Here is a 10930-nt window from a genome sequence, read left to right as displayed (position 1 = left end):
ATCAAAATATTATTATAATTTATTTAAAAAATATTTTATATTTTATATATATAGTGTTCCTGTGTCATATAAGAATTTTAAATCCGTGTGTCTCGTGTCGTATCGTGTTCCGTGTCCGTGTCAGTGTCCATATATCATAGCATACAAACACTCATGACAAGAAAATTAAAACTGAGTAAATATTCATATTAGTACTAGTGGCAAAGCAAATTTGGTTGATCTAGTGGTTAGTTCATTAGTCCACTTAAGTAATTATTAGAGTTCAAATTCTGTCTTATGCATAGTCTTACGAGATTCAATTCCATCAATAGCCCTGGTAATGTAAGGGACGTTCGATTTGTCCTGCATTAACAAAGGAAGTAACACTATTGGAGGTTGTAGCCAAATCACTTCGTCATCAACATCACAATCCCCTCCTTTAGCAAGCCAATTTGCAACTTTATTAGAATCTCTCTATATGAGTTCAAACCTCACTTTCCAATCACTCTCATTTTTAAGTAAAAGTTCCTTTTAACAATCTCTATTTCACGATGCCTATCAGATAATTTCCACCCAAACACCAGGTCATATGCCTTGGGACAATCGAGACTCACACACTATGAGTTTGACTTTAAATTCAGCAGCATAATGTAAATCTCTCCATATACTCAAAAGCTCTGCTTTGATGACATTGGCACTATTAATTCGGCCTGCCCCTCCCATCACCTAGTTGCCAGAATTATTGCGCAAACATCAACCAAAAGCATTCTCAATTGACATTTTTATACTACCATCGCAATTAAGCTTTATTGCACCAAGTTCAGGACTCTCCCATTAGAAGGTTTCATGCTAAACAAAGAATGGATTTCTAGGATTATAGCAGCACTAAACACAGCACTCCACATTCGAACTCGAAATGCAATCTCATCATAGGAGCTAAAGGAACCATAAAAATACCACCATTTCTATTTTGTCAAATAGACCACACCGTTGCTGCAAAGATATAGCCGTTACCATTTTTGAGACCTTGTTTGAACCAATTGAGCAGATCCTGATGAAAAAATTAACATTCGAGAACCCTAGACCAGCTTCACCACATCGCAGTCTCAAAGGCAATGCATAATTGCCTCTGGAAGATGGTTACATCTAGTGCAAATATTAGAAGTATGGTTTCCGATTTCGATGGTGACTGGTAGCACTATGGAACCGTCTGGTTTGACAAAATTATCTCCGAGTCTGGTTACTCCGTTGCGGTGACTTTGCAGGTTTTTGTTTCGAAGTCCTAGTTTGTTGAAGGCCCCTCTAAAAAGGATGTTGGAGTCGGCTTCGGTGTCTACCAGTATCCGTTTTACTAGTCCGGTTCTGAACTTTGCCAAGGTGACGAAGGGAGCGCCCTCCGCCGAAGTGCCATTCAATCGTCGGGGGAGAACGTTATCGCTGCCGGGAGGGAAAAAGTTCGTGTTTCATCCTTCACGGCCAGCACCCGGAGATCCTTTTTAAATGCTAATATGGATTTTTCTGGCACGTCTTTCCCTGTGATCACATTCACTATTATGCTAGGTCGGTTTTCGGGCTTTCCTAGTGCGCTTGTCTCACCATCCTCGAATTGCATCCTTCCCACTCTAGTGATCTTTCCCTTTCGACTTTCCTGGATTCTCGGATAATTTTGGCAAACTCGGAGAGTTTGTCGTCTCGGATGGTTTGTTCGAGGGCGTCTTTCAGGTCGAAGCAGTCTTGAGTCTTGTGCCTGTATCCTCTGTGATAGTCGTAGTACAAGCTTTTGTTACCGCCTAGCCATTCTTTCAATTATCACGCCTTCGCTGAATGCCTCGCTCTACTATTTGGTGATAGATCTCCGTGATTGGGGCGGTAGGGGGGTGTAGTTCGTGAATTTCCCACCCTAAGCGGCTGACTAGGGGTAGTGAATTTGAAGTGCTCTTTTGGGCTGTCTTTGGACGGCGGGTTACCTCGAGGTACCATGCTGCTGTTTATTGGCTGCCACGACTTGGTTTACTAATGAGCGAAAATTAAAGCTCACGGATACCTGCAAGTGCACCAGATCATTCAAGTAATACCACGGTGAGTGGATATCGTTCCCACGAGGTTTAAAGGATTGAGCAAACAAAGGACAGATTAAATTCCTAATTAGATTAATAAAACCTTATTTGAAGGGGGCAAGATTGTGTCTTACAGAGAGCTTGAGAATCTTGAATGCGTGAATGCTTACGAACAGAGAGCTTAAATGTTGATTTGAGAGATAGTGATGGTGAGAGTCAAGGGCTTTGGAGATGTTTATGCTTTTAGAGAAATCAAACCTTGTTTACTTATCTTGAAGTTTGTAAAGATATTTCACGATAAATCTTTAGTAACTGATTTCCAATTTTTTGGTTCCTCAGTTTCTCAAGCATTAATTAGTCGTCAATTAATTAATCAAAATAATAAGCACAAAAACTAATTTAGTTTTCTAATAAAATTTAAAAGTAATCCTTAGGTTAAATTATATGTCACATATTCAAGTTGGTCCTATCCAGTTAAATCTTTAGAAGAAAAATATGTTGTTCAAAATTAGAGTGATTGAAAATCATGCATGTGTCGCACACTAATTGAACCACTATTTCTAGCCGAATTCAAAGAGTCATGCGAAAGGGTTTTCAAGCTTTAATTCAAATATCAATTTTTTCAATTATAATAAAATAATTCAAAAGAGATTAGCATACTTTCTGATACCACTAATCCGAATGAATAACAAATAACTCAATCATGAAATGGATCAATGCAAAACTTTAAAACAAAATAAACGTAGATTAATAACCCATAGAAAATATAAACAAAGCTCCAAACCCTTTGACAAAAGATTAGTTACCTATAGAAAAGGAAAGAAAACAATAAAAAGAGATTATGGAAGAACTGGATGTCCTTCCCTGTGAACAAGGTTCACTTATTTATATCCTAAATTCTAGAATTCAAATTAAAACTTAACTAATCTTATCTCTCAAGATAAGATAACTATTTACTAACTTCAATTTCAAATTCAAAATAATAATTCAAATCAAACCCTAACAACCAAATTTCTTATATTTCTAGAAAGAATTAATAACTAATCTTTTAAAATCTTCAATGTTTTGGATGTGATTAAGGCTTCTAATGATGTGGATAATTAAGCTTGGGCCTTAATTGTTGCATCTTGAGAGTTGTAATTATGTTTAATCTGGGCTTGTTGGTGCGGAATTTGACTACCACAACTGAACTGGCAAGTGCACCGAGTCGTACCAAGTAATACCCCAGGTGAGTGAGGATCGATTCCACGAGAATTGATGGACCAAACAACAATGGTTGAGAGATTCACTTTGTCAGACAAGCAGAAAATAGTGTTTTGGGTTCAAAAGCATTAAACAGTAGTTTATGAATTAAGAAAGAAACAATAAATTTGGTGTGAAAGGTATATGAGAGAATGGTGAATGTTTCGAAGATATTTATTTTTTCGGATTAATGATTTTTATCAAATACTTTAATCATGTAAGATTTAATTCATGACAAACTTTAATTGATTAAACCCTAATTCCTCAATAATTTAATCTCATCTAACCTAATCAATCGTCAATTCCTTTGTCACTTAATTTAGATTAAAGGATTAGGTCCAATTCTAGTTTACTAGCCACAAAAATCCTAATTACCCAAAGATAAGATGATTATATGTCACGTATCACGTTAAGTTCAAGTAATTAGAGAATTATGAGGAATTACGTTCAAGTTGTTATTCAAGTGAGTTAACTTTTTCAAGAATCAGCAAGAATTCATGTAGAAAAAGAGCTATCTTCTAATATACTCAAATTCATAACATGAGGAACAAAAATAATCCTTAAATTTAAATCAGTACATTAATTAAAAGTAGAATGGCAATAATAGTAATCTATAAAATAAATAGAGCTCATAACCTTAACAGACGAGGTTTAGTTACTCATAGCTCAGAGAAAAACTAGGATTTCAAAAGTGTGTAAAAAATGCGGAATGAGGAAGAGAGGAGAAGAAGAAGTCCAAAAGGCTAAATCTTTTACCCTCTTATATCTAACCTAATTAATTTAGAAATAAAATAAAATAATAAAATAAAATAATATCTAAAATCCTAGAAGAATGTATCTTTTAATAATAATAAGCAAAAGAAAATAAATAAAACAATTATTCCTAAATCTCCAATCGACGAACCCTTTCTTGAGATCCAAAAACGCGGTGCTGGCACTAAACACTAGGTTCGGCGTTTAGCACCGTTGAGACAGAAATGAATTGTGAACTTGCTGTCTTCTTGGCACTAAACGCCAGGCTCGGCGTTTAGTGCCATTAGCGTGTTGCTCAGGCATATTTTACGAAGCTCCTAGCGCTAAACGCCAGGTCATGGCGTTTAGCACCAACCCAACACAATGGTTGCACACGTTATGAGGTGCCTGGCACCAAACGCCAGTAGCGGCATTTAGCGCCATCTTGATAACATCAAATTTTTTCTTTTTTCTTCTACACAAATTTTGTCAAACTCGCTCGAATTTTTCCTGAAATAAATAAAACTACAATGCACCTTAAAGTAGCATCCAAACAAGCTTCAAACACTATAATCTAAATAAAACTCCATAAATTCATGTTTAAAATAATAAGAAAATATAGAAAAGATGCTCACGCATCACTTGTACTAGAGAAGATTGGGCAAAAAGCCCAAAATTGACTTCTGGGATATGCACGTACGCTAGGGGTGGGGGCTAAGTTGCCAGGCGTGGGGAAGGCATGGTTGGGAGTCCACCGAGCGTGGAGTGCAGTCCGCCAGGCGTGGGGCTGGTCCGCTAGGCGTGCTCTATTTCCTTGATCCTTTAGGGCACACTTCCTTTTCCTTACGCCACGCTTTTGCTGTCTTTATGTTTTCCTTATGAAAAAGCTTTCGTTTTCGCCTGCTTTTGAGTCAAAAACTTCTGAAAACGTAAAAACACTATCCCAACTTCAAATATTTGATTATTTATTAAATTTCTTTTGAAAACATAATAAATTGATTAAAACTTAAGAAAGTAAATGAAAAAGAACTTTACAAATCGCTTAAGATGACATGTCATCACTTACCTCCTCGTCGTTTATGTATTCTCTTGCAATGTTCTAGATTTCATGCATGGTCCAGACAGGTTTGTTTGTGAGGTGCTTACGGAAGTCTTCATTCTTGAGCATTGGTCAGACAGAGGTTGGCCACGGAATCCGTGAGCCCATCGACCGTTAGGCACTCGTTAAACTTATCGAGGTACATCCTCATGGGCTCGTCTTGTTGTTGCATGACCCTGAGCAGAATGATTGGGTGCTTTGCCTTTGTGATCCTGATCGTGAATTGTGCCATGAATTTCCTGGAAATATCGTCGAAACTGGCTATAATGTTGTTCGGGAAAGTGTTGAGCCATTTGATGGCGGGGCCGGCTAGAGTTACCGGAAAAGTCCTGCACCGCACGGCGTCGGCAGCTCCTTCTAAATTCACCTCAAAGGCCGTTAAGTGTTCCTGTGAGTCCTTCGTCCCATCGTATTTTATGTCTGTCGGCTTGTCGAAACCTTTCGGTAGCTTGGCTCTCAGGAATTTTTCAATGAACAGGGTAGCTCCCATTATCACGTGTTTGCTCCTTCTGCGCTTGGAATCTCTTGATATCTCCTTACGTCGTCGTCGTAACGTTGCGAGCCCGACGTCTATCGTGTTGCCCGATGGGTGATCTCTTGTTCCTGGCTTCTCGTCGGGAGAGGCTCTTGGAGGTGGCCTGGTTTGTGTGTTCCGGCTGGTATCACTCTTTGGAAGCGACCCGGCCTTCTAGGGTTTGCACCCTTGGGTAGAGTTCTTGGATTATCTGGATTACTTTTTCTCCTAGGCTGTTAGCTGCTCTGGGCTCGCCGGATTGGCGGCCATTTTTCGGCGGCTACTATCTGTCAGTTGGCTGGACCTGCACACCACTGGTTATCCTCCTACGGATTAGCGGGCCAGCGTCGTTCTGTGGTTTGGGGTTTGGGTTTGGTGGGTCATGGTAGTGGCTGGAGGATCGCTCCTCGAATTCTTCCGTCATGCTACTGAGACTTGGCGAGTCCCCACAGATGGCGCCAATGTATACGACTTCACTAGTACGGATTATGAGAATAATCAGGGACTCGCTGGTCGAGGTGGTGACAGAATTGGATCTCTGGAGTTGCAAGGGATAGTATCCATAAAGACAATCCAACACTAAAGTCAGAATGGGTCTAAGAGGTATAAGTGAGGGTTAGGAGTGTGTAACGTACTTGAGGGAACCCTCAACTCTCTTTATATATAGTTTACCATTGCTATCTTATATTATCTTATAGGTTAAGATAAGAAAGACATTTGAATTCGAATGGTTTGCGATCCTCTACCTGTTTTGGGCCGTGGTCAGGGCCCGAACCCGGAAAACCGGATCGTTATTTAGCGGCTTGGAGAACCTAGAGATTTGGTCTAGAACAAAAACTAATTAAATGATAGGAAAAAGAACACACATTGTAACACCCGAAGATAAGACAATACTCGCCTTAGCTTTTATTATAAATTTAGTGTTCAAAACTCCATGTAACAAATATCTCTCTTAGTATATTATTTCAATTTAAAACGACACATTTTTATTTTCTTCATACATATATAGAGTTCAGATAGTGTAGCTTTTAATATGCTTCTATAAAAATATTTTCACATAAAAGATATAATTATAAATCGTTAGATCGTAAAATATATCAACGATATAAAGACATGTTCGTAAAAATATCCTTTATTAGAAAAAGCACACTACTAATGCTACAAAAGCAAAGCCAAAACCATAAACGCCACATGCTCTTTCATTTAAAAAAGGATGCATCGATTAATGCCTTGTGTTGTGTTGCTCATGATCTCTGCAGCCCCATATCCAGCATCTAAAGTTGTTGTTACCTTTCCCGTTGTCGCTACCGCTGCCTCCGCCTCCACCCCAGCCCCAACCCTCTCCTGGCGGCCGCCACTATTTCTATTAAATTTCCTTTCAAGTAATATTTCTTCAGATGAGTTTCCCTCACTAGTGTGAATGGTAGTAGAGTTCACACTGCTACTACCCTTTCTCTCATGAAAAACGTTTCTCCCATTATTATTCGCCAAACAAGGACTTATGAGCAGAACTAATACAGCTACCAAAACAACCCCAAATACTCCTCTCATCTTCATGTTCAACCTTATCACTTATTCAAGACGCTGCAAACCTTTTATACCCTTCGAATTTCAAACCCCAAGCTACGAAAGCTCATAAGGCCATAACGATTTTTCATAAGGCTGACAAAGTTAGGATACAACAATGATGATTATGAACGATATACTTTGATTTGCCTTCAAGTGCAATCAATGTGCCCCCACCTTCGGCTTCTTTTAATTCACCCTTCATATATTATTAATCTTGTCTTGTAACAAGTGATTAATCCTGACTTGGTGTTGATAATCAAATTCAGCTAAATTGGTCCAATACTTTATTAGCATAATAAAATTCAGTTGAAGAAGAAGGATAAAAGACACATAAGATGAAGAACAAAAAAAACTTAATTAAATTTGGCTACAAAAATAACTTGTTACGTTGGTTAAATACTTTTTGTAATGTAATAACTCTCTGCTTATTGCATGTACCTTTCTTTGACAATTGATTTAGAAATAGAATAACTCTGACGCCAGATTTTATTTTATCTTTATTTAGTTGCCTTCGTTTGAAATTGTCTCTTTATAAGAAGTGCATGCAGTACTGAAATCGTGTGACCAGTTTTAGCAAAATGGGAGACAATAATAAACATATATGAACAGTAGATTACCTAAAAGGGCAAGAATTTAATAATAAATGTTAAATGATGTAGAGAGATCGAACACCATTTGTATACTCTTCTAGCTAGTTACAAATTGGCGTAATTTTGAATGATAAATTCTCAAGTTTACGTTCCCTTTATTTGTGGCCACATTTTAATCTCATTAGTCTAAATTGAATTCTGGCAATAAGGTTAATCATTGAAGCTATCTTAGTGAAAGACCATTAATGGAAGTGTTGCATTTAATTTGTAATTTCATGCATATAGATTCCATGTGCTTCAGAAGTTGGGTGGGTTGTGAGGTGTTAGCTTTTGCTTAACGATATGAAATTTCTCTACCGGTAGTGGCTTCTGTGATGAAGACATCAAGATTGGTAGGGATTGAATTATTGTCCGTTGCACTTTTTAGGCATATATTATATATACTTCTTCCATGATTAATATGCCCAATAAGAAAATAAATATTTTTTTCAGTTAATATTTTATTTTTATACTATTAAAATTTAAAATAAAAAATATTTGTCGCCCACTTGGCCAAGAATGATTAATTTTGTTTTGCAAATCATGTAGCATTGTTCATTTGCAATTATCTCAGACTGTCTATCGAACTTGGTTTGAGATTTAACTATTTAAGTGGGATCTGCTCTGGGTATAGTTGTCATGCTATTATTATTTATACTTACGAATTACGATGCAAAAATGGAAAAATTCCTTGTCAAGATTCAAGATACAAGATATTGCTTTAAGGATAAATAATATGGGGAACAACATAAATTCCTCAGTTTGAATTTTAAACGTGTAACTTGGAATTTTGAATTTGATATATGGATTTGCTGCTTTGCTTCTCCCGTCCATCTTATATCAATAATATTCCACAAAGACTTATGATTTTATAAAAATAGAAATAACAAAAATAGCAAATTAGTTAGTTAATCCCTATATCATTAAAACTATACATATATAAAAGCTAACTACTATAAAAATTATTTTTAACGGCTATTTTTATTTTGTTTTAACAACAATAGAAATAGTCGCTAATGTATTTACCGATAATTAGTTATTAACCATCTTATATTTTATCGTTAAAAGATTTTAGCGACAATTACACAATTCCTAATAAAGACCTTTTTAATAACCGCAAAAAAATATATAATAACAATGATATATATATAATGATAACAAAAATATAAATTAAATAAGATATATAGTGATCATTATGTTATTACCTCTAAAAATAATTTTTGTTATAACAAGTAAAAGAATATAATTCTAAATTGAGGAAACGTAGTTCACACTATAGTTGTAAATAGTAAAACTAAAAGAAAAATATTTTACAGCTACAGGTACACTCCCCTCTGTCTCTTGCTCAAAGCTCTACGCGATTGGACACCCTCTTGGAGTAAAGCTCGGACTATCATAAGGCTTGAAGGTCGGCACCGAAAGCCATAGCTCGGCGTCGACTCCCAGAGACTGAGCTCTCCCTCCAGGTATCCATACAAGAACAATTGGCGCCCACCGTGGGCCAAAAATATAAACTTCTCTCTCTATATCATCGGCCTCGAGGTTCCCGTTTTGAAAGTCATGGCGGAACAACCTCCACCCTCGCCATCCGAACTGCTCCGGATGGTGACTGAGTTGCGACAAGCCATGGCTGAGGAGAACCAAAGAATGGCAAATCAAATTGCCAACTTGAATAACACTCGAACCGAAAACAATGATCGACAAGAACAGACGGAAGAAGCCGAGCAGCAGTCAGGGCCAACACATGTCTCAGACACTGCTTGACAAGAAGAGGAACAACCCCAACACAATGAGGAAGCTCAGAAAAACACAGAAAATGACGATCAGGAAAGCTCCCCCAGACCATTCACGGCGGAAGTAATGAAGTTCGTGCTACCCCGAAGGTTTACTCTACCAACCACCCTAACTCCCTATGATGGGTTAGGTGACCCGAAGAAATACATCAAAAAGTTCACCTCCATAATGATAGTAAACGGTGCATCTGATAAAGTTTTATGTCGTTGTTTTCCATCTTATTTAGACGGTCCTGCACTTGATTGGTTTTGTTCTTTGCCTGCAGGTTCTATTTCTCGATTCCGAGACATATCAAAACCCTTTGAGGAGCACTTTGCTAGATCCGCCATCTACCTTCACGACTCCGACTACCTGAACACAGTCAATCAAGGCCAGCACGAAAGCCTCAAGGACTACATGACGCGCTTCACAAAGATAGCCATAAACATACCCGATCTCCACCCCGAGGTAGAACTACACGCCATAAAAAGTGGATTAAGACCAGGAAATTTCCAGAAAACTATTGCTGTGGCCAAACCAAAAACTATGGCCGAATTCCATGAAAAAGCTAAAGGATAGATTGACATCGAAGAGCTCCGACAAGCTCGGAAAATAGAAAAGCCTCATCATAAAGATGACGACAAGCTACGGGACAGCAAGAAGAATTTCAAACTAATCCCACGATATGAAACCTACACCAAATTCAACACCAAGCGCGATGACATCATCAAGGATATCTTGAATTCGAAGTTAATCAAGCCACCACGAAAAGCTGGAAATTACCCAGATTCAAAAGGCACTGACCGATCAAAGTACTGCTCTTTCCACCAAAAGCACGGACACAATACCGATGACTACGTCATCGCCAAAGACCTGTTAGAGCGATTAGCTCGGCAAGGTCATCTGGAAAAATTCATCAGCGGCCACATGCAGCGGCGAGCACCTCCTCCAGGAGACCAAAGCTCGGCTACGCAACATAACCGAGATAGAGACCGACCAAACAATAACCATCCTAAACTACCAACACGTACAATTAACTGTATTTCCGGAGGTTTTGCAGGTGGAGGAGCCACAAGTTCAGCAAGGAAAAGATCTTACTGAGCTATCCTTTCCATCAACGCCGATCAAAGTCAACAACAGTCGCCGCCTACATCTCCACAGATAACATTCCATACATCCGATCATGATAACAGCGTAGCAAATCTGGATGATCCAGTCGTAATCTCCCTACAGCTCGGAGATCTCCTAATTAAAAAGGTGTTGCTCGACCCAGGCAGCAGCGCCGACGTTCTCTTTTACTCGACTTTCCAGAAAATGAAACTGAGCGATAACATCA

General features: G+C 38.2%; 1 protein-coding gene across 1 annotated transcript; it reads left to right on the top strand.

Moving 5' to 3' along the window:
* Nucleotides 9682-10695, top strand: LOC107646561. Its single transcript, XM_016350743.1, has 3 exons — nucleotides 9682-9796; nucleotides 9881-10062; nucleotides 10174-10695. The coding sequence occupies exons 1-3, from the start codon at nucleotides 9682-9684 to the stop codon at nucleotides 10693-10695; spliced, it is 819 nt and encodes a 272-aa protein (XP_016206229.1).

This window comes from Arachis ipaensis, chromosome B01, assembly GCF_000816755.2.
Source record: "Arachis ipaensis cultivar K30076 chromosome B01, Araip1.1, whole genome shotgun sequence".
In the NCBI taxonomy this organism is placed as follows: Eukaryota; Viridiplantae; Streptophyta; class Magnoliopsida; order Fabales; family Fabaceae; genus Arachis; species Arachis ipaensis.
This window is presented reverse-complemented; position numbering and strand designations above follow the sequence as displayed.